This window comes from Lycorma delicatula, chromosome 1, assembly GCF_047948215.1.
Source record: "Lycorma delicatula isolate Av1 chromosome 1, ASM4794821v1, whole genome shotgun sequence".
NCBI lineage: Eukaryota > Metazoa > Arthropoda > Insecta > Hemiptera > Fulgoridae > Lycorma > Lycorma delicatula.
In genome coordinates, this window is record NC_134455.1 from 289820602 (window position 1) to 289846833 (window position 26232).

Here is a 26232-nt window from a genome sequence, read left to right on the forward strand (position 1 = left end):
TGATAGTAATAAAAATTTATTGTTTAATTCTGATTTTGTTGTAGTTTTTTTTATTTAATTGTTCTAATTCTCGTATTCAGTATTCATTTCAGAATCATCTTCATATGTCACCGTAACACCATGTTTTCTTATCCAGTTCAGATATTTATATATCCTTGTATAAACAATTGGAAATCCAGGTAACCTTGTACAGCCTTCATTACCCCAAGATACAATTCCAGTTTGTTTTTTGTCACAAACTAATGCACCACCTGAATCTCCCTGAAAATAAATTATTTAAATTAGTAAACTTTATAGTTACTATCTGTTTTTTTTTTTTTGGGAGTGGGAAATAATATAAATAAATAATATAAAATAAAGCAAAAATAACAAATTTTATTCAGAAAATCAAAAATATTAAGATCTTACTCTTGTCTGATATGAACAATTGTCATACTTGAGTGTTCTGTGTATGGTAATTTCAAGTCATGTTGAAAAATTGATATTTTAAATGAACTATCTTGTTTACACTTAAGAGAATGAATAGTCTGATAAATTTCATATTAATTTTTTAAGGTACATAACCTCTTTCAAGATAATTTAACCCCTACAACCACCCCCCCCCTCCCTGACACACACACACACATACACTTTACATATAAGTGTGTCTGTTTGCCACACACGTGTGATTTGTTAAAAATTTTATGTGAAAATTAAATACTTTACAAAGTTACTGAGTAAAAGAAGAAGCCCAACACACAGCATGAGTAATAATTCTTTCTTCTCATAATTTTACTGATAGTTATGTATTATAAGTATTGATAGTCAGTACAATAATAGTGTATTGTGGAGTTGTAATTCTTGCTTTCATCTAGAAGGGTCTGGGGTCTGGATTTGAATGGTGGTCGGGCTTGTTATTTTTCATAAGCAAAAAAAAATGTTTCATAATTAAATAACTGCTAAAATAAATAAATAACAAATAATAAACTTGTTATATGGATGTATAAGGGATCTGAGTTCAAATACTGTTCAGAATTGGTATTTTTTCACACATTAAAAAATTTATTTATCACACAAAAATAAGGGAGTTAGGTAGCTAACAATTACAGCAATTGGGCGTGTGCCTGAAGATACAGGAGATATAATAAATGTTTTAAAATTTTTAAAAATGATAATAATGAGCTCTGCAAAATAAGTTTAAGTTATGGTCATGTTATTTAAATCCTTAGTAAGCCCTGTACAAAATGTCACTCATTTACTATCTATTACTGTCTACACATCATTCTTTACACGATTAAGATTTACGTAAATTATAATTTATGCAAAGATTAAAATGTTACGTGAACAAATTGTGACCACACATTCAAACTTTTTGGAACTATCGTAAACTTTACAGCTGAGTCCTGGTGATTTTATAAAAACAGTGGTTGGGAGGTTTATGCCAATTATTTATGCATGGAAATTGCCAAGTAAAACACTGTAGATGTTATGATTTCATTTTCAGTCATTAAGAACCCACCAATTTTTGAACTCTCATTTTAAAGACTGAAATTTTAAAGGTGATGATTTTTCTTGACTTTAGTTGAGATAATTTTTAATGAAATATAATTTTTAACCTGAAACAATTTTTACCAGCACTTTCAATAAATGATGCTGCTTAAAAAAATAAATATTTTATTTGTAGCACTTAATAAAAGTTTTATTTAAATAAATTTATTATATCATAGTTTTTTTTTTGAGGGCGTTAAACATGAGAGTGTTAGCATCGCCCGGAATAAAACTTTCATAAAAATGAATAAAAAGATATAAAAATCAATAATAAATAAAACTTTACAAACGTCGAGAGATGTTGTAAAAAGCCCCTTCTTGGATAACAGAAAGATTAAGAACTAAAATAAAAACTATAACGAAACTAAAAAACTACAACTAAATAAAAATTTATAACTAACATACAAAATATACATAATATAAAAACTAAAATATTAAATATGAATTAAAATTTAAAACCAATATTACTAAAAACTTATATCTAATATCACCGACTTATAACTAATACGACATTCGGAATTTTAAAACGCAACAAAAACTATGTAAATGATAAATAAAAACAAAAAACAATATAAAATTTACATAAATGTAGAAAATCACAATACCCGAGAGGGGTGTAAAGGGCCTCTCCTCGGATAATAGAATAAAAAAACAAACACAGAAACATAAAAATAAAAAATAAAACAGACATACTAAACGCTTTACGAAAAACAAAAACTATACACCACAATATCAAATTTTAGATATAGGTCCAGCACGATGCAAAAACAGAAACATCCGGTCTAAAAGTTCGTTATCATTGCCCAAAAATTGACGGATATTTCTGGGTAATTTAAATTTAAGACGCAAAGCCGGATAACGTATGCAATCCACAAGAATTTGGTGCACAGTCATGAGGCAGTTGTATCGTGCGTATAGTGGTGCGTGTCCTGATGACATCAGGTATTCGTGTGTGACTGGTATGTCCTAATCGCAATCGACAGAGGACCACTTCCTCACAAAGAATTTTTCTGCATGAGGAGTCCCAAGGCAACACAGAATCTTTAATGTGCGGAGTTTGTTATCAATGGTGGCCGTCCAATCACCTTGCCACTTTACTTGAACAGAGTGTTTTACATAATTAATAAAGTCCGAAATAAAGTCTTAAGTAATAAAACACGACTGGTGAAGGGAGGTTGCTTACAAGCCTCTTTAGCAGCGGAATCTGCACTTTCATTACCTGAAATACCCACGTGGCTAGGAATCCAACAGAAAGTTACTTATGTGTTGCTACGATTCAATTCAGCAATTGCATTATAGATTTCAGTGACCTACGGACGTCTAGAGTAAAAGTCTTGTAAAGCTTGAAGTGCACTACACGAGTCGCTACAAATAAGGATATGACGGTATTTTGGGTTAACGATATTCAATGCCTTATTAACAGCGTACACATCAGCAGTAAATATACCTGTAATATTTGGCAAACCAAACATGTAGATTCTTCTATTAAGAATAAATGCGCTTCCAACGGTATCACTCTGTTTCGAATCATCTGTGTATACTATTGCGTCTGGGTTTATTTTGGAGAGAATATGGTAAAACATTTGTTGAAAGCCGATGGGTGGTGTTGATTGTTTCTTGTGTGTGGTAAGATCAAAAATAAAATTTATAAGGTTGATTCTCCACGGAGAATATGAACAGTGATATGTTGGAAATATAGGAGGTATGTCTATGTTTAAAAGCTGTAGTAACCGCTGGTTACGTACACCCATAGATGTGCAGTGAAACATGGATGGTCTTTCGGGTGCCAGGTGATTCGGTTGCCCTTTCAGACGGGCAAAGTAAGGTGCTAGAAGTTGGTCACGTCTATTCCAAAGTGATGGTTCACCGCACTCAACAAGAATGCGAGTTACAGGGTTTGATCTAAAAAAAACCTGTAGCAAGATGTAGAAAGGCATGATGTACAGCATCTAATATCTTCAGCGCATTATTACGCGCTGAAGAGTAGGCGATACAACCGTAATCTAAGCGGGAATGAACTAAGGAATAATAAAATCGCAACAAACATGATCTATCGGCTCCCGAATTGGTGTTGCTAAGAATTCGCAGCATATCTAAAATTTTTAAACAGTTTATTTTTAGTTCTTTGATGTGTTTTACCCACGCAAGACGGTTGTCAAAAATCAAACCTAAAAACTTGATATCAGGAATGATAGCAATTTGCTTCCCCATTGAGAAAAACATCCGGAGTAAATGGGTCCCGCAAGCGAGAAAAGACTACACATTTTGTTTTCTCAGGTGAAAATGTGAAGCCGGTATCCTTCGACCAAGCTTCAACGCGAGATATTGTGTTCTGTAGTAGTCTTTCTGCTGTGGCAGTTGAACAGGACGTAATATATTCGGCAAAATCATCAGCAAATAACAAACATGAAACAGGTGGGTGCACACAGTCAGTAATACTGTCAAAGAAGATAGCGACGAGGCTCTGGCGTAGCAGGAAAGCGTTCTGAATAGCTGCCTCCAATGACACTAAGTGGTCAGTGAATAATCGTCCTTGGCGGAAACCACACTGCTCTGGAGATAAAAGTTCATTTCTCTCTTAGTACTATGTAAGCCTGTGATTCACCATTCTCTCCATTACTTTGCGAAAGACGCTTGTGAAGGTGATAGGGTAGTAGCTTGAGGGGCTTTCTTTGTCTTTACCAGGCTTAAGCACTGATATGACCAATGGCTTCTGACCGAAGGGAAAACTTGTGAAGAGAATAAGCCATTACAATTACATAATAGGTGTAGCATGAATTTTGAAGGTGCGAAATCATACTGAGACGAATGTTGTCAGGTTCAGCGGAGGTGTCGCGTGAGTTTTTAAGTGGGTGTGACAACTCCTTCATAGAAAATGGAGCGTTTAATTCACCAACCGAATCACTAACGTTTAACGGTAGTATTTCCGTCTGTATTAAATACCTCTGAAATTCTTTACTGTATGATGAGGTGAGAGACACCGAACGGAAAGAATCTGCCAAGTTATTTGCCACTACAGAAGGTGATGTAAAGAGTTCTCCTTCATGAATAAGTCCGAGAATGAATTCTTTGGTGATGCGCAAATTGAAGGATCTACACAGCAGACGTGGGAGTAGTGGGTGATATGGTGTCCACTTATTTCCTCCATGACTTCCTCCTAGCGTCCAAGAATACTCGACGACACACCGTTCTAGCCTTACGGTATAAACCTGTGTTCACTTGTAGGCCTGCGATTAAATTTGAGCGGTGCCTGTCATTGATTGCTAATAGCGTTTTGGCAATCATCATTCCACCAAGGAACAGAAGGATGTCTTGGGTTTCTCAATGTTTGTGGGATATATCTATTAGCACTGTCAAGTGTCAGAGACGTAAGAGATGTAAGTTCGCCAAGGGCGTCTGCACCATCGTCATACTGTGATGGGAAAGCTTTATGGTAGCTGTTCCAATTTACGTTTTCAACAATCCATCTCCGTGGTCTTTTATTTGCCTTGCGGTTGTCACCAGTGGTTATTATAATTGGTCTGTCATCCCTGCCATGAAGGTCATTACAGGCAGACCAATTAAGATGAGGAAGTAAATTCGGTGAATATAAGGAGAGGTCGATGTTTGATAGTGTACCAGAAGATGAAGCCATAAATGTGTGTGACCCATCATTCACAAGACAAAGGTCCAAGTCTTCTCTGACTCTATCATATTTCCTCGAGCAGAGCAAAACGATGAGCCCCAGGAAATATGGTGGGCATTGAAGTCTCCTACTATTAACGACGGTAATGGAATTTGCATGAGGAGATTTGATATTTGTAGAGCATTTAACTCAGAGTTCGGTGAGAGATACAAATTGTAGATATGCAATTTAAACAAGACTGAAATTTTTACAGCAACAACAGGTATGAGTGTTGCTAGTTGTATCCTTATAGCCGACACCTTATTCCGCATGAAAATAGCAACACCACCCCTCTCTCTATTATCTACAAGACAGTCGTACCTATCACAGAAATACCCTCTGATTGTTATTGGATCTTGTTGTACAAGATGAGTTTTCTGGAAGAACATGATTAGTGGATCACGTGTGCGCGCCAATACTCTAATATCTTTAATGCGGGACCGAAGACTTCTAAAGTTCCACTGAATAATGCTCATAAAGGTAGTTAGATACAGAGACCCAGATAAATATATAGAAAATTAGTAGTGTACGTGATTCAGATTTTATTTTTATTTTTAAAGAATTTTTTTTTTAAAGAATTTCGATGCCCTCGGGTCGGACGAGTCATATCAAATGAGGTGATGGAGGAGGAGATTTTGAAGGTTGGGATGTCATAGATGACATCCCAGAAGAGTTGTTATGAGGGCTCCCTTAGCAGGTATCTTATTAAATGGCTAACCGCCAACTGTGTTTACTTGTGCTTGTGTTTACTGTGTTACATGGGTTACAGTTGCATTTAGTAAGATGTCGCAACATCACCGACTGTTGTAGGATGTTGTTGTGTAGTTGTGTAAGGGTATATGTTGTAATTTATATAGCGTTCTTGGTGTACTATATCTGTAGTGTGTAGTGTTGTGCATCTCAGTGTGTAGTGGGAAGAAAAACTGCAGAGTCTAGGCCTGTGGGGTCGCCAACCCCCAAAGACTTAAAGAATAAGATTCCCCGTCGGGAGTTAATCATAGCAGATATATAGATTTAATAAAGGGCATATTTTATCCCAACATTAATGTTGTATAATATACATGTACCTGATGAATGTGCCCAGTGAATAAAAATTTAGTATAACATAATTTTTATGAACATTTTAAAAATAAATAAATATAAATAAAATACATTACATGACATGGTCCAGTGTGTGCATCTGGGTATCCCGCACACAACATAGATTCAAGATAAACTTTATGTATAGAGGAATAATTGGCTACACATTCTGTTTGATTTGATACTAATGCATGAGTTCCTTTCAGTTGGTCATGAGCTTCAGTTGAGTACTTAAAAAAAAAAAAAATGAATAAGTGTTAGTAAATAAAGAACAAACGAGCAACAAAATATTTACCATTTTAGAAACTTGAATATTATATAGAATATAATACCTTACTAATACTATTATATTGAATATTATACCTTATGGTTATTTGATTTTTTCTTTTTTTTATACTAATTTTTGGTCAATATTCTTCCTTAAAGAGAGGGAGAAATACTTTGTCTTATCTCAGTGTTAATCATCAACACAAAATTATTTCTCTATCTACTTACATTATCCTTAAGTTTCTCTAGTTAACTGACTGGTCCGATGGAAAGAAAAATATGGTGACAAATGCGAATACATACTATATTATGATTAAACTATTAAAAAATGTAATTAATATCAAAAAGGGGGACAAAAATAAAGGAAAAAAGATATTATTAAAATTTGATTCTACATATGAAAGGAAAACTGAAGATTTGTATTAAAATAATTTGAAAATATTGTTTTTATTCTTATAGTCCTATAAAACAGTTCTTTTAATTTATTTTACTATACTTTATAGTGATAATTATAAAAATATTGCCTGAGTTTATGATAGTTTTAACACTAAATCAGTATAAATAATCTGAAGAACCCTAATCTCAGAGATTAATTTTTTATAACCTCCACCACAATGTTCTGTAGTCATAAAAATGTTTTGATATTTTTTTTATTACTGGTACTTCTTACTAACATCATAGATACCAAAATTATAGCTTTTATAGTATTGTTATGGATAGTGTATTTAAAGTATATACATTTTTTTACTGTTATATAAAAGACATTAACTGCACCAGTTACTATTTCAAAAGCATCAGTAATGTTCTTATTCTTTTTTCTGATCTCAGTCAGCTTTAGTATTTTTACTCATATTAGAATTGTGATCATACAGTACTAGTCTTGCTTAACTATACCACAAATTAAACATGGATAAAGACTAAAATAGAAAAAAAATAGGGCTTTGTACCAAAAAACCCACATTATTGATTATAGTAGTTATCATTATGATGCATGTTTTTTATTAAATAATGGAGTTTTGAGTAGAGGTTTTCTTAAATTACATGTGAAACATGTTATATATTAAAACATTAAAAAATGATACTGAAAAATAAAAACCAGAAAGTAATAAAACTCCACGCAAAAACATATAAAAATAAAACAAATCAAAAATTCATCTTACTAACATAAACAAAGATATAGGAAATATAGCTCACACTTTAAAATATCTGATTACAGTATAGCTTTTTGAAAAATAAACAGAAAAAATCATTATACAAAGAATAAAATCAGCAAGCACACAGTGATTTTGGAATATTAAAATAATTTATTCTGACAGCAGAACATTGGTCAAACAAATGAAGTTTCAATCAGAGACACAATGAACACTTAAAAACCTCCATAAAACAAACAATAATCATTCATCAATCATGTCATAGATACAAATTGCAAATCCATCAATACTGAACACAACCTTCATGTTTTACAAAGAACCATATTTTTGAGCATTTATTTTTATCTTCAGTAATTTGACTGGTTTGATGCAGCTCTCCAAGATTCCCTATCTAGTGCTAGTCATTTCATTTCGGTATACCACCTACATCCTACATCCCTAACAATTTGTTTTACATATTCCAAATGTTCCTTCTACCTCTCTCTCCAATATTAAAGCGACTATTCCAGAATGCCTTAATATGTGGCCTATAAGAGTGTCTCTTCTTTTAACTATAATTTTCTAAATTCTTTTTTCTTCATCGATTTGCCGCAACACCTCTTCATTTGTCACTTTATCTACCCACTTGATTTTTAACATTCTTTTACAGCACCACATTTCAAAAGCTTCTAATCTTTTCTTCTCAGGTACTCCGATCGCCCAAGTTTCACTTCCATGTAAAGCTACGCTCCAAACATATACTTTCAAAAATCTTTTCCTGACGTTTAAATTAATTTTTGATGTAAAAAAATTATATTTCTGTCTGAAAACTCATTTCGCCTATGCTATTCAGCATTTTATATCACTCCTGCTTCGTCTGTCTTTAGTAATTCTACTTCCCAAATAACAAAATTCTTCTACCTCCATAATCTTTTCTCTTCCTATTTTTTTATTCAGTGCTTCATCTTCATTATTTCTACTACATTTCATTACTTTCATTTTGTTCTTGTTTATTTTCATGCGGTAGTTCTTGCATAGGATTTCATCCATGCTGTTCATTGTTCCTTCTAAATCCTTTTTACTCTGAGATAGAATTACTATATCATCAGCAAATCGTAGTAACAACTCCGAATCATTTTGAAATACTCTACTCTCTTCCCTATTTTCTTGTTCATTACAAAACCTACTCCCTCCTGCTCATTATTTGAAGCTGAGTTAATTATTCTAAAATCACCTGACCAAAAGTCATTTTCCTCTTCCCACCAAACCTCGATAATTCCTACTACATCTAAATTTATTCTATGCATTTCCCTCTTTAAATTTTCTAATCTACCAACCTTTTTTAGACTTCTACCATTCCACGCTCCGACTCGTAAAATGTTATTTTTTAATTTTCTGGTGACCCCTTCCTTAGCAGTCCCCATCATTGTTATATGAAAATGCGGAGAGCTACATTTTCTTGGAAAAAAAGTAGCTGTAATTTTTCATTGCTTTCAGCTACGCAGTACTCAGGGGATTGAGTTATATTGATATGGCCGTTTATGTCGTCCTGACCTGCGCCCTTAACAATTACTGAAAAAGCTGCTACCCTCTTCCTAAGGAATCATTCCTTAGTCTGGCTCTCAACAGATACCTCTCCGATATGGTTGCACCTTCGGTCCAGCTATTCTGTATCACTGAGCACTCAAGCCCCTTCACCATTGGCAAGGTCTCATGATTCATAGAGGGAGTTTTGAGCATTAAGAGATATACAGATGTAGAAAAACTTATGAACAGATGCAACTGTACCCACCGGGTTGGTCTAGTGGTTAACGCGTCTTCCCAAATCAGCTGATTTGGAAGTCAAGAGTTACAGCGTTCAAGTCCTAGTAAAGCCAGTTATTTTTACACGGATTTGAATACTAGATCGTGGATACCAGTGTTCTTTGGTGGTTGGGTTTCAATTAACCACACATCTCAGAAATGGTCGAACTGAGAATGTACAAGACTACACTTTATTTACACTCATACATATCATCCTCATTCATCCTCTGAAGAATTATCTAAACGGTAGTTACCAGAGGCTGAACAGGAAAAAGAAAGAAAGATGCAACTGTACTCGTAATTTTGCATTTTTTGTAGTTAAATTCTTGATACATGTCTCCCTAATACAATAAAAGTAATGACAGTAAGTTCTTTTTCAACAAAGTAACACTGCTTACTGAAGATGGCCACAGAAATGACAGGAAATACTTTGAAGTAAATTAATAAAATGGTTTATTTTAATAAAACTTGGTTAAGTTTGTTGTTACAGAATTTTACTTATATATTGATAAAAAATAATAATTAGTCTAAACCGAACATAAAAAAATTACAGTTAATTTCTGTTTTTTGTTCAAAAATGCATGCTAAAAACCTAAAAATAATAATTTAGGATAAATACTCTTAAAAATATCTACGACTTAATTAAAAAATGGTACATCTTTCTGAATAAGAATATTTTTATTTTAAAATAAAAGTGTAATAATTTCCATTTTTTGTCTACTAATTCAATCTTATGCGTAAATCCACCAGTTTCTGCAGCACAATGGTACCATTTTTGTCTTGTATTCAGATTCTAGGTTTGGATTCTGGACAGGCAATGCATTTTTTAGAGTGTAAAAAATTAATTATTATCATCAGTAATTATTATTGGGTGTCATGCTGTTATATAAATAAATAATATAATTTGTTAATATATATATAATATATATATCTAGTTTTAAACATCTACTTACCAAATCCCAGTCCCCCCATCCACTAAGGACACATTTTGTTCCTTCCTTGACTTGATGAGTAGATAATTTTAATGGTCGAATAAGTTTACTAAACTTGAACTCTCCTTTAATCTAAAAAACAAATCCAGTAAGCAATTAAGCAACATATGTATCATGAGGTATCAAATAGTAAATGTGTATCATGTAGAAATTACAATTTTTACAGTAATCTACAAACTTGAAAAAAATTATTTTTAAAGTGTGTAAGTTGACACAAAACACTGTATATAATGTAAATATTTATAATTATATTATAAAACATAAATGTTTTATAATTTGATTATTATATGTTTTAAATTGTAATGAAATGGATATAAATAGGGATATAAAGAATATTACTTTAAGTCATTAATGATTTTTTGCAATGTCTTGTACTTTAAAAAAAATCTAATACTATTTCTAAGAATGCATGTTGGTCATAATTAAAATAGCACTCTTTTAAACTATAAAGATATATTACTTACCTTAATAATAGCAATATCATTTTCAAATGTATCGTCATCATACTTCTCATGAATGTAGGCTTTATCTATGTTGTGTACTTTCATATGTTCAAAATCTGAATTATTTGTAACTCCTGCCCCTACATAGATATTATGTATGTCAAAAAACCTGAAAAATGAATTAGATGTTAATGATGTATAAATTCATAAAATAAGCATCATATTATAAATGCAATATGATTTATTTTTCTGAAATTGCATTCATTATTACTATACACTTATAAATAAATAAATCTTCTGATACATACAGATGAAAGGTAATTGTATAGTTATTAACACTGGATGGCAGCTACTTTTGTTCCATGTTTTTCTTCTTTTATTGTATGTACTTTAACTTGCCTATTTCTTTTTTATTGTAACTTTTTCTTGTATTACTGCAATTTCTCCTCAAATTTATTACCTTAGATTGATTTTGTAAATGTACTTTCTGAATTAAAATAAAAATCTGTAGACAGTAATAATTTAACTTTAAAATTTGGGAAAAACTCAAGTGTATTCATGAAAAATGCATTGATTGAAATCAAGTAACTTTCACAAGGTTATTTATTATTTTAAAAATCTTAGTATGAGCCTTTGTTATACACGAGAGCAAAATATGTCTGTCCATTAAAAAAAACATTCCACAAAACAAGAAGGGTTTTTATTAATTAGATTTTTTATAAAGTTTTACTTCAAATGTAGCTATAAACATTATAGAATTAAGTACAACTTTGGATGACTGGTTTTGAAGTCCAATGCTAGACAAATGCTGGAGATAATGGGAAGAGAAGAAAAGAACACAACTGATAATTGCATTTTACATTTTTTTAAAAATAGTAGTTCAGATTGATCTGTAGTATATAAAGAAATAAATACACTAGTTCACCTCGCAGTCTAGAAAATTACCTATTAAAATACTGTTCTAGTACACCTATGCTTGTACCCAGATTTTTCTTTTTTTTTAAGCAAATAGCCGATGATGCATGTAGAATCATTATATGTAAATGAACGATACATCTCCCTTCATGTTGTTCATATTTACCTCATTATAGACATATGAAATGGAGATTACCCCATTGCTGAGCCTAATCCTTTCATTTGAGAAGTCCTGGGTTCAAATCCCAGTCAAACAAAGCATTTTTTATATACTACAAAATCTGTATTCCTTATTCTTACACACTTACTTGAAGCTTATATCTTAATTAATTTCCTTATTTGAATTATTTTTCACAAAAATTTATTGGTTTATACCTAAGATACAAATGTGAATGTAGTAGCTGACATAACATATGTCTAACAATATTTTTTTTTATTATTAAAGTTTCTATTTAAATAACCCATTGTCAAAATAGTATATATATTACCATGAATAGAACTGATAATGGATGTTTTCAATTGGACAATTTTACCACTTATTACTCCACCCATGACACAACTTGAAGAAACACGGTAGCTTGCATAGCTTGCAAAAACATCTCTTGAATAGTTGAAACCTTTAGAATAATGAATGTGTCATGTCCATCTAAATAAGAGGAAGACTGCTGAATGTTATCCTTGTAGTGGCCTAAAAACAGGATTCATAAACTTGCTGTAGAATATGAAGTTGCTGAGTTTTATTCTAAATTATACATTGATATTGGGATCTAGCCTACTTCTTGTTGTATAGCAACTAAAAATAGTAGACTCATGCGTGACTGATGTGCTATTTATGAATTTTTGTAAACACAACACACAATTCTAAGAATTTCATTTACTTATTTTTAATCTAATAATTAAAAAACCCACTTACCAACCAATTCTTTTATATACATGTTCAAGTACTTCATCATCATCATCATCATCATTCACTAAAGTCTATGCCTTTTCCATTTAGCCACATCACTCCCATCTTCACTTCTCTCTTCAAGTCATATGAACCAAGGCCCATCTCTTCTTTAACATTATTGATGATGGTTGCTCTTGGTCTACCTCTAGGTTTTTTACCCAAAACCTTGCCCTCAAACATATTCGTCAAGAACTGGTCGTTGTATTACATGTGCTATCAATTTCATTCTTTTTCTTCTTCTTTGTATAACATTTAGCAAGGGCCTCCTCTCACTCACTTCTGCTAACACTTGATAATTTCTTTTCCTATCCACCCAGCTTGTTCTTGTTATCCTCCTCCAAATCCATATTTCCATTGATTCCAATCTTCTTCTTTCCGCTCTCCCAAGTGTACATGTTTCACACCTATAAGTTAGAACACTCGAGACATAAGTTTTAGTCAACTGTTTCTTTATTTGTATACTCATATGATTATGTCAGTATATTCTTTTTATCCTGGAAAGCTCGTTTCGTTAGCGCTATTCTTCTTTTTACTTCTGTGGTCCATTTATTATCCCTAGTGATGGTGCTTCCAAACAAAAAAAACTGTCAACCTTCTCTTCAACAGTACCGTCTAATTTAATATCAACCTTTGTACCTTCCTTTGTTTTTCCTACAATAAATAATAATACAATAATCTCTGTCTTCTCCTTATTAATTTTTAGTCTAAGTTTTGTTTGTTAGTACTTTAGATAGTGTTTCTAACATAATCTCCATTCCTCTTGCTGATTCCACAATAACACAATATCATCTACAAAGTGGATACAATGTATGGATTTTACATTAATTCTGATTTCTTTTGTTTTTTCTTTCATTTCTACAATAGCCTCTTCAATAAACAAATTAAACAGAAATGGTGACTGTGGGCAACATTACCTGACTCCCTTCGTTATTTTGGCCTCTTTCTTTAAGCCGTTGATTTCAATCTATGTTTTCTGCATTTTATACAGATTCAGAATTAATCTTCTATCCCTCCAGTCGAGTTTTATTTCCCTATCCACCTTGAAATAGCAATTCCCAATCCATCTTGTCAAAGGCTTTTTCTAAGTCTACAAAAGTCAAATAGGTCTTCCTATTAACACCAATTCTCCAAAAACACTATCAGTGCTAGTATCGCCTCTCTAGTTCCCTTCCCAGATCTGAAACTGAACCGGTCTTCTTCCAAATTTGCCTCAATTTTCCCTTTCATTCGGTTTTTAACATTGTTCAGCATTATCTTTGAAGTGTGGGATAACAAAGAGATTGTTCTGTAATTGGTGCAATCCATTTCCCTTCTTAGGAATTATTACAGTTTTGCTATTTATAAAATCTAGCGACGGTATTGTTCCCTCTTCTTAGCAATGTTTGATAAGCCTATTCAAACATTCCATTGTTGACACTTCTAATTCTTTTAATATTTCTGCCAGGATGTTATCTGTGCCTGTCACTTTGTCACTATTCAGGTTATTCAAGGCGTTGACAAATTCTTCCTTAGATACAGGTGGTTCCATCATGTCTTTATCTATCCTATTTTCATCTTCCAGATATTTCCTACTGTTAACAATAACCTTTCCTTCATATAGCTCCTCAATATATTCTTTCCATCTGATATTCTATTTCATCTAAATGAAAGAGAAGATCCCCATTTTTATTCCTTACCATATTTGTTTTTATTCTCAATTGTATTATCATTGGCTTAATATTCGAGTAAGCCCTGCCAGTTTTTCCTCTTTCTAGGTCTTCCTGAATCTCCTCATTTCTGTCTTGCATCCACCTTTCTTTTTCCAGTCTGCATTTTTGAGTAATCATATTCTTTATCCTTTTGTACTTCTCCCGGTCTTTTCCTCTTAACTAATTTCGCTCTTCAATGAGATCCAATATTTCCTTGGTCATCCATAGTTTCCTTCTTTTTAACTTGTTTAGCCCTATTATTTCCTTACTGTTATGATTTCTTTCATTACTACTCATCCTTCTTCTCTACTGATATACTCATCTGCCATTATTTTCAGTTCCTTAACTATTTTCTTTCCCTGAGTTTTCCTACGCACCATTTATGCTGGCTAGCTCTTTTGTAGTTCCAAAATCTAATATCACACTTTGCTATAATAAGGACATGATCACTATATCTATGTCATATACAGGGTACGAATGACTAGACTTTATTTGGTTTTTATACTTATCCTTAACTAGAATGTAGTCCAGAATATAGACCAAAAAATAATATATGGTGGAAACATTCTCAATAACAGAATGTTAAGTCAACACAATTTTAAACTATGACGACCACTATTATGTTATATTACGTTACATAAACAAATTTACATGACAAAGGAGTTTTAGTTTTAATAAGATTATAACATTAAAAAAATATTTAGTTCCTGATGATGGAATTTTATTCTGAAAGCGCTTGACGCATATATAAAAGAATTGTTGGTAAGTGGGTTTTTTATTTATTAATTATATAATCATACCAACGGGCCATGCTTGATAAAATTATTATTTTTGATCTACTCTAACAATTGCGCTATGAAGATATGTCGCATATCGCGTGTAATTGTGTTCTAGAAGTGGTTATTATAGAAACATTTATTGCGATGTATATTTTACCTAATGAAGTGAATAGATGTTAGAGATTTATTTTTATTATTTGCTGTGTTGTTTTCATTTACGGCTTTGCCATAAATTCAGTCATATAAATTTTAAATATTTTAATACAGTTATTTTCTTTTAAAATGCCCAACTTAGGAGGAAAAGGTAAAGTAGTTCATAATAAGGAAAGGGAAATTGTATTCAATGTTTACAATTTCTTTGTACAAAACAATGCCGGAATCGGAATAGTGAGGAAGCTGAAGTGCTGAATACGGTTGTTCAAGCGACAAAAGTATCAAAACAAACGGTTCATAGAATTACAGAAGAAGGGAAATCTAATGAAACTTGAGAAGCCATCCGTGTTCGTTTTGCTAAGAAAACGTGTAATCGCCCCGGTACTGTGTGCAATTTAGATTTGATTGACACGGATGCTTTGAGGTGTTTAATAAAAAATGAAAAGAATGAAATTTCTATGACAGATTTCCCTGTTTCGCAAAGAAGGAAGACCCATTATATACATAGATGAAATCTACATTCACATTAGTCATGCGACACCAAAAGCGTGGGTAGACACAACAAACCTTCATGTTATCCAAGGGCTCACTATTAATAATTGTCCATGCCGGCTTTACTTATGCATGAGTCAAATAAGAAAGGAGATTATCACAAATCGATGGATTCCGAAAAGTACATGAAATGGTTACGGGAGAAGTATATTCCCAACTTGGCACCTCGGTCGGTCATTGTACTAGATCTTATCATTGTACTACATCTTATCACAACATTCTGCTACAAAAGCAGCCAAATTCTAACTTTTTAAAAAGCGATATGATAAAATACGAATTAAATGTTCTCGTGGTATGATGAAGACTGAATTATATGATATTATAAAATTACACAAAGAAAATCAAAAGAAATTTCTTACAGATGATATTTTGAAAATTATGGCCACACAGTTCTACGGTTGCCACCTTATCACGCTGATTTAAATGCCATTGAAGTGATTTGGAGTCAAGTGAAAGGGCAAGTAGCTAAAAGAAATACAACTTTTAACATGTCGGACGTTCTTAAGTCAGCTGAAGAGGAATTTAACAGTGTCTGAAGCTGAGTGGAGCAATGTCTGTAAACATGTTTTCAACGTTGTTAAAAAAATACGTTGAAGATGAACATTTATGTTGTGCACATCGACAATTTTGTGATAAATGTGAATCGGATCCGAGCTTTTCAGAATCTACTGACGACAGTGACTTCGGAATTTACGATCTACAGCAGCAAATTGAGTATAAAAAATAATTATTTAAAGTACTTTAAAATAATAATATTAATTGGGATGTTAAACTAGTTTTGATTATGTAGCATCGTATGTATTTTTAGTTATAAATATCACCTGTATTAAACTGACAATGTTTTCAATCGACCTAGTACCGTGCCAAATGTTTGCTAAATGCTGGTAGTTTTTGTGCCAACTTATGTGTCGATAGTTATACTCATTTTTTAATGGCAATAATAATGCATATAACTGAGTAAATTGAACACTTACTTACCGTACAACTGCGGGTTTAAATTTAACAATTATCAGTCTTTTGAAGTTGGTGTTTTGTTATACTGTTTACTGAGTTTTAAACGGCTAAATTTCTTCAGTGGTAGATAGCATTATGAAGATTTCAAATTTGTTTGTTTGTTGGACGTAAAGTATAAGTAAGTATATACTGTTTATATAATAATTGGGCATTAATTTCTTGATATATTCCTGACGGTTAAAAATGAACAATGAAAATAAAAAATTAAAATGTATTACGGACTTCTTTCAAAAACCGACCACTAGTAGCAGTAGTGTTTAATATTAGTTATTCTGGAAAATATTCAAAACAATACTGTCTTGTTCGTCGTTATAACCCGGATTATTTAAAATATGGTTTTATTTCATCGTCAGAATCGGAAGAAGATTTTCCGAGACCTCAATGCGTCATATGCATAGAAATTTTATCAAATGAGTGTATGAAGCCCGCAAAATTAGTACGTCATTTACAAAGAAAACATTCGAATCTACAAAATAAGCCACTTGAATTTTTTTGAGGTAAAAGTGCTGAATTTAAAAATCAAACGTTACCTTTGAAGAAGTTTCTTCTTGTCGACAAATCTTTTGTAAAATCATCATATTTAATTGTTTTATGAATCACTAAATGCAAAAAGACTTATTCTATTGCCGTAGACTTAATAAAACCGTGCTTAATAGTCGTGTGTTCTGTAATCCTAGGTACGACTGCTGCAGATAAAATGAAAACCTTACCGCTTTCTAACGATACTATTCAGCGCAGAATTAGTGAATTAGCAACTGAAGTTGAATACCAATTAATCCAAAAAGTTAGCAAATCATTGTTCACTATCCAACTCGACGAATCTACTGATGTTATCAATAAAGCAATACTGTTATGTTATGTTCATTATATCGAATACGAAATTCATGACAGAAAGGAAGAATTTTTTAGTTGTCATGACTTTTTTTATACAACTAGTTCAGAAATATTTAAAGCAATTGATAATTAAATTGAAAGGAACTCACTTAATTCGAAAAATTGTATTAGATTATGCACTGATGGGGCTGCAAGTATGAATGGAAAACATTCGGGAGTTGCAAAAAAAAAAATTAGAGGTAGTAGAAGAAAAATTATTTTCACTCATTGTGTTATACAGAGAGCATTTAGTTGGTATAAAGTTGTCTCCTGATCTGAACACTAATTCAGTCGATAAAAATAATAAACTACATCAAAAGCAATGCACTGAATTCTAGACTAGTTTCAAAATTATGCAATGAAATGGGATTTGAACATGAACTTTACTAATTCACACTAAAGTAAAATGGTTGTCAAGGAGAAGAATATTAATAAGACTTTACGAATTAAGAAAAGAAGTAGAAACATTTCTTGAAACAAAAAAAAATTCAGATCTAAGAAATGTTTTCCTCGATCACAACTGGATTGCAAAACCGGCTTACTTATTAGATATCTTTTCATTAATAAACGACTTAAATTTAACGTTGCAAGGAAATAATGCTACCACTTTTGACTTGTGGAATAAAATAGAGGCGTTCGAAAAACAGTTATAGTTATGGTGCAAACGTCTAAAGGTAAACAACTCTGATTTGTTTCATTCATTTTATAATATATTAATGAAGCTGATAAAAATAATAATTTAAAAACTAATATTGTCGAACATGTTACATAGTTCTGCATTTGATCAATACTATTCAAAAGAGAGGAAATATGAGGATTTTAAATCCGTTTGTTGAACAAGAAAACAGTGTTACTGCTTTCGAACAAGAAAAATTAATAGAATCAATGTAGCAATACTGCATTACAGGTATCATTTAATTCGCAAAGTATAACATAACTTTGGGTTAAAATTCATAGTGAAAATCCAGAATTGAAAAAAAAGCCAGGAATGAATATTGCTACCATTTCCAACAACTTATTTACGTAAATCAACGTTTTTGACAATTTCTAGCAGTTTTCTAATGTTTTCGGCGTATGGCAGTCATTGACATACATCTAAGAATTGACAAACTAATAAATAAAAAACATAAACAACAATTGCAATAGGTTTGGAATGTAATAATTTTAATATTCTTCCGTAAAAATAAAAGAGTACGTATTTCAAAGTTTCGATTTCGTATGTTTTTATTCAAATTTTCTTCTGTTTATTTTCTTATTTATTTCCGTCAAATATGGCAACTAACTAACCAACTTTTCTAAAATTTTGCACAAAGAACAGACTTTGATGACAATGCATGAATCTAAAAGACACAGGGTTTCTCCAGAAGCTATTGCTTGATATAACTTTTGAAAAATTTTCTCTCCTCACCCTCTACTGAAGCATTTTGTGCACGACCTTTACTGAAAAATACACCGTCGTTTCATAGTACTGTCTGAACGGTTTAGGTAATTAGTCCGCGCGAATTACTAGAAAAAAAATAACCTACAGTTTCTTCTTTTTTGAAGAAGAATGTGCAGGTTTTTTTTTTAAGTGTCGGTTGAAAGTTGTTTGGTATACAACTTTTTCTGTGGTCCGCAATACAAGCTTAAAAATATTTATTGGACCACAGTTTCAGTTGTGTTAAGAAACACTGTTCTAGAGGTAGTTTATACTGACATGCAAAAAGCCATTGAGGCAACACCAAAATAGGATGTAGTTTACATCATCGAAACCCACCGGGTTGGTCTAGTAGTTAACGCGTCTTCCCAAATCAGCTGATTTGGAAGTCGAGAGTTACAGCGTTCAAGTCCTAGTAAAGCCAGTTATTTTTACATGGATTTGAATACTAGATCGTGGATACCGGTGTTCTTTGGTGGATGGGTTTCAATTAACCACACATCTCAGGAATGGTCGAACTGAGAATGTACAAGACTACACTTCATTTACACTCATACATACCATCCTCTGAAGAATTATCTAAACGGTAGTTACGGAGGCTAAACAGGAAAAAGAAAGTTTACATCATCGAAGATTTTTATGCCAATATTGTCACAATTTCAGTTCTTAGGCGCTGCTGCTTCCTAGCGGTCTAAACTGAAACCGCAGTACGATCACAATATTCTGAGTAGGGTATACGCAGTTCCTAGTTCCTGGCGACAGTCTTCTATATTTTATTGCTGTTTTTGCAGCTGTTAGGATTCATTTATTTATGTAATTAACTCTCTTTATTCAATTTTTATTCGATGAAGTCTATATCCCGACTATTTTCTATTATTTTATAACAGTTATACAATGTTATTCTGTATCAACATTGGGGTGAGGTTCAAGGATTTTTCCAGCTCGGTTTTTATCTGAAATGTGTGTTCGGTGTTTGTTTTCACAAAAACTCCGGGGATGGTTGTTACGTGATAACCTACCCCAGCATGTTTTTTTAGTAGCTTTTCGCTTGTTTCAGGTAAAGATTGTGAGAAATCATCAAAAAAGACAAACCGAGTAGAAGTTGCTCCAGACATCTGCTTGCAGCAGTGAGGAAGGTAAAAAATTGGGAATTATCAATTCGTAAAACTGCAGCCGATTATCAAATCATTTATCGAACTTTAGCAAGTTACTGTAAGAAAATTACCCAAGGTGAAATTCACGATCATAAGATAGTTAGGCTTTCCATCACCGTTGGCTATTTTCCAAATAGAAAAGTTTTTCTGATGGCGAGAAGGAATTACAGCATTATGTTCAATGTGTTCAAGCAGCCGATGTTTACTAAGGTTTAACGCCAAAAGAAATCAAAATTTTGGTTTATCATATGTTATATTTCCAAATGAAATTCTATTAAATTTCCTAAATATTGACAGGATAATGGATGGGACATCCATTAAAAAAAACCGAAAATTACTGGTTTACTGATTTTTTTAAAAGATATCCAACTTCATTACGTAAACCAGAGACGACCATCTTCACACGAGCTTCTAGCTTCAACCTAACAAATGTGGAATCTTTTTTCAATAATTTGACAATTCTCGGAAGACATCATTTTCAACCGCACGAAATTTGGAACGTGGACGAAACGGATGTTACTTCAGTGCAGAGGCCAGATAGAATTGTTGCTTGTAATGAAACTAAACAAATCGGTGAACTAGTTTCTGCTGAGGGGAGTACTCTTTTGGCGTGTGCTGTCTTGCTATTGTATATATCCCACCAATCTTTGTGTTCTCAAGGTTCAAGTACCACGACCCCTTTCTAGACCGTTGCTTAGACCTTATAGACCTTGCTTTCTGACCACAAGCGTTTTCTTGCAGGTTCTGATGGAATTGCAAATGAATGTGGATGGATGCAAGAAGCCATTTTCATCTTATTTTAAATCACAAAGAACACAATAAGCACACCTGAGAATTCATGTCTGCTTCTTCTTGATATTCATAGCTCCCATCTTAGAATAGAAGGGCTAAATTTCGATAGATCCAATGGAATCGTCATGTTGTCGTTCCCCCCACATTATTCACATAAGCTCCAGCCTCTTGATTGCACAGTCTACAGGCCGTTCAAGAAATTCTTCAACTCAGCTTGTGACGACTAGATGATTAACAACCCAGGAAGGACGATGCCAATTTACGATATACCACAACTCGTTTCTCGTGTATATCCTCTTGCAATGACTCCATCTAATATTTTTTTCAGGATTTCGGTGCACACAAATATATCGATTAAATTCTGATAAATTCACAAATGTAGATTTTGCATCAAGGTATTGGCCGACAGAGAGCAGCCTGTGAACCAGCTTGCAAAGCAGCAAAATAAACAGCTTCCAGAGATGTCTGAAGATAACTCAGATGAACTCCAACTCGGGCCCAGCAATGTGCGCAAGTCATCTCCTGTAGAAAGAACTTTACCAAAGGCTGGCGATAGGAAAATACGGATAGAAGTAACTTCCGAAATAGAGATAGAGCAATTCTAACAGATTTGCCAGTTAAAAGAAAACTTGAAGAACTAACTGAAAAAGCAAGTAAAAAAGATTCAAATAAATGCCTAATTAGAAATGAAACCGAAAACAAAGTGAATGCAAAATATAAGGAAGGAAGTAAAAAGAAGAAGGAACGAAAAATCTCAATTAGTGAAGAGGATAATGATGACTGTTTTTGTTTAGTTTGTCTTGAACCATTTTCTAACAGTAAAGCTAAGAAAAAATGAATCCATTGAATAGAATGTAAGAAGTGGTCTCATGAATTATGTACCACTGGGCCAAATAACATTTATACATGTCAAAATTGTGATAGTAAGCTTGAAAGTGACTAGACTAATATAGGACATTTTTATAAGTATTTACTTAAATTATTATTTTAGTGTCTAAATTGGTCTTAAATATGTATTAGTGCTTTATCAGTATCATTGTTTGATTTTCCTATTCTTAATGCAACTTATTTTTGAATAAATAATTTCTTTTTTGCCATCTAAATAATCCATGTCATTCAACCCCAATGTATGTGACAACCAACCCGGAGTCGGGGTAGGTTGTCACAAAAATTTACCCCAACAGAACCTTTTTTTTCTGAAAAGTCAAATGCTGCTATGGCGTCAAATTTGTGGGAAAATATAGCCAAGGATGCACATTACGAGATTCACTAATGATAGAAAGTGAAACTATAAACCTTGCCTCTTCAAAAATTAAAAATCATAAATAGTGACAACTAGCCCGGTCTCCTACTTTGGCACGTCATGTACGCAAATTGCTTAGAAACTTCTGATTGTGCTCAGTATGATCAGCGGAAAAAGAAAAAAAGGACGACCACGGACACACTGGCTTGACACCATCAAAAGTAACATCGGTTTAAATAACGCATCTTAAAGAAATCGTACATGATCAACAGTCGTGGAGAATATTCGCCAATGGAATCGCCAAGGGTCGAACACAACTGAATGGTTAATGATCATCATCATATTACCCTTTAAGCAAATTCAAGTAAATATAATATTTTTTCCCGGGCGAACAAGAAAAAAAACCAGTAAAAATCACTTATTCCTAAAAAGTAATAGTCCTTCACGCCAAACAAAAAACAATTTTTCATATAACAGAGTAAAATAATTTGCCTTTTCAGAAAAAGAGAAAGGTCTTTATTATGCTTTCAATTTCATTTTAAGAAAATTATTAACTCATTTATGTCTTTCACTAGTTTATTTTAAATAAAATCAAAAAATTTTCTTTTTTCAGAAAAAGTATTTTTATTCAATATATCTTTAAATACGAGGGTTATTTTTTTCAAGGTCCGATCGGTCGCGAAATAAAAACCCGCGCAAAAATCGGATGAACTTTTGCGCATATTTGTTGCGCACCATCTTTAGTATGGCCTTCAATCACGCCGCGTCACTTCGTTTAGTTCTGAATACGCAGCTAGCACGTAAACATGTCTACAACAATAGCATCTCCCGCCAAGTGTGAAGTGCGTGCGGTAAAATGAAATTGGACGCCTTCCTAACGTTTCTTCAGCGCTACCACAATGAAGGAGAAGATTTTTTGAACAAAATTGTCACAAGGGACGAGACATGGCTCCATTTCGAAAATGAAGAAAGAAAAGAACAATCCAAACAGTGGATGCATTCTCATCCTCCCAGTAAACCAAAGAAGTTCAAGCGAACCATCTCCAACAGAAAGTATATGGCTACTAAGTTCTGGGATCGGAATGGAGTTCTCTTGGTGGAATTCATGGCACGACCATCACTGCAGCCTCATACTGCGTGACTCTTCAACGTTTGCGAAGGGCAGTTCAGAATAAGCGGAGAGGAATGTTGTCATCAGGCATTGTCTTTCTCCATGACAACGCTCGACCGCACACTGCAGCTGTAACAAAGAAGCTCCTGCAGCGTTTTCGTTGGGAAGTGTTTGTTCAACCACCATACAGCTCGGACTTGGCTCCATCCGATTTTCACCTCTTTGCTCACATGAAACGCTGGCTAGGAGGACAACATTTTGGCACAGACATCGAGCTGCAGACCAGCGTAGAAACATGGCTGAAAACACAGGTGGCTCCGTTCTATGACGAGGGTATGGGAAAGTTGGTACCACGCTACGACAAATATCTAAATCGGAGTGGCGACTATGTAGAGAAATAGCGTAAGTATATAAGTACTTGTTACAAATAAAAAAAAAATTATTTTCACTGTGGTTTTAATTTCGTGAACGATCGGTCCTTGAAAAAAAATAACCCTCGTTAATACCCAGTTCAAAATTAAATAAAATCCTAAATTTTCTGCAAACATGTAAACATTTATATGCACAAATAATACGCACAAACAACTTCTTAGTGGCTTCTTTACAATTGAATTGATCTAAATTATTTAATATCTTCACATATTTAGTATAATATTGTTTCATGTATTCATGATTTTTAAATACTAATATAGACTACAGATTTTATGTATTTAAATACACATACAACATACTCGTATTATGTGATGCTGCTCTGATTGAGTTTTTATTGTGGTTCCCTTGATCTTGAAGGCTAGAGCAGTTTCTTTTTTTATCCAAGGAATAATACATTCACCTGCTTCTGATATAAGCTATGGTATTAATTATTGACTATTGTTTAAAATTAAGTATATATTTATGATATTATGGTTCTCTTTCCAGAAGTAAAATGTAGTTATATAGCCATTCAAAAATTTAAAAATATATATAAAATAAAAAAAAAAAATAAACCCATTCTTAGGGAATAAGTAATTAGAGCCTCTTTATATGTTTTTGTTTTATGAAAATCAGTTCTGTATATTCTACAATAAATTTTAATTTTTCAGAACAGCAGACAATTTAGTATTTTCATTATTTTAACATTTTGAAACCCTGAATGGAATCATGAAAAACCTAGAAGTACGGCCATATAGTTGATGTGTAGTTTACAGTATATTTTTTAATATCCAGCAGATAAATTAAATATATTGAATTAGAATTAATGGAATAAAATTCGTACATTTTTATAAAATTAAGTAAAATGAGCTAAATTGTTTGGGCTTCATTGATGTAAGTTAAGTATGCAGGTGCACACTTGAACTCAGGTTTTATCATGTCAATGATCCACCAACTTTGTTTAAAAAAAAATATAAATGAACTCTTTTCAAAGTAAGTGCATAATTTACAATACATTCAAGCAAGCACTTCTGAAAGTAGTGCTAATAATTTTGTAATTTTTATTTTATTTATTTTTTTAGTTGATGAAATTATACAGAAGCTTTTAAAATCATACTTTTTGTTAAATAATATTACTGCTTCCTAAAAACAATATATTTTAATCTAAGATTAAAATGTAACAGTTACTGATTAACAAGTTCTACAAAATTTTTTCTCAAACGATTTTATTTTGCTTACCACACTATTTTAGTTACAAAGGTGTATAGATTTGTAGGATCCCCATTATCGTTTTCTCTTGTATATAAAGCTGAAAGTTTGTGTGTTTGTTTTCACATCATGTGAAAACCAACAGACCAATTGCTTTCAAATTTGCAGGATACATTCATGTTATCCCAGGGAAGATTTTAAGCCATAGACCATGGTCCTAGCTCCCTTGGAAGTGAAGTTGTGAATTAAAGATAATGACTAAAGAAAAAAAATCCTTTTACTTTGTTATTTATTTATGCCACTATGGCAACAGTAATAAGTTATGAATTTTGTGTGAGTGTTAGTTTATCAATACTGTATGATATTGATATATGGAATTAGTCTCTCTCAATACATAGTTCAAGGTATTTTAAGTTGTTGCCTAATGTCATATATTGTAGTATGCATAATGTGTCTTTTTCATTTACTTAACAACAATAGTTAATGCTTATTGTTCAGTTACTTGAGTATTCAAATTTAAAAGTTATTATCATATATTTTCATGACTGTAATTAGGTGAAGAATATCAAACCAAACAATACAACTGTTTTCATACAACTCACGAAAATATTTTGGCTTAGGAGAAAGAGGCTTATTTTACTTTGGCTGCCATTTTTAATAAATTAAGAAACCATTTAAAAGATCTTTTCACCAACTTAATTAAAATAAAATAAAATGTTCCTCTTTAACAGAAACAATATTATTAATTGATGAATTTTTAAATAATACTAATCTGAAAAAAAATTCAAGATAAAAATCCCTGAATAGCAGCATCACCATTCAATACATACATAAATATGTGCTCAAATTTTTTTTGTCTTATAGTAATTATATATCTATTAGCTTCCCATATTTACTTAAATATTATTTAAGTATTTATATTATAAACTACAAATTAGAAAAAAAAATTCTAAACAAAATACCAATAAATGAATTTAATTATTTTTATGTATTGAATCTGAAAATAAAGCCATTTTTTCTCATCACACCTCATATTTTGTCATACACCCTTCAGAGATTGTTAAAT

General features: G+C 32.4%; 1 protein-coding gene across 2 annotated transcripts in view; it reads right to left on the bottom strand.

Annotated features, from left to right (window-relative positions):
- LOC142318327 (chymotrypsin-2-like) overlaps positions 1-26232 on the bottom strand; it is a 60529-nt gene continuing 34297 nt past the window's right edge. For both annotated transcript variants that reach the window (XM_075354905.1, XM_075354904.1), the window contains exons 4-7: positions 10928-11075; positions 10425-10535; positions 6349-6501; positions 1-261 (exon numbers count right to left, since the gene is read on the bottom strand). In XM_075354905.1, the coding sequence (XP_075211020.1) occupies positions 64-261; positions 6349-6501; positions 10425-10535; positions 10928-11075 (610 nt within the window). In that variant the 3' untranslated portion in view covers positions 1-63. The remainder of the gene's footprint in view (positions 262-6348; positions 6502-10424; positions 10536-10927; positions 11076-26232) is intronic.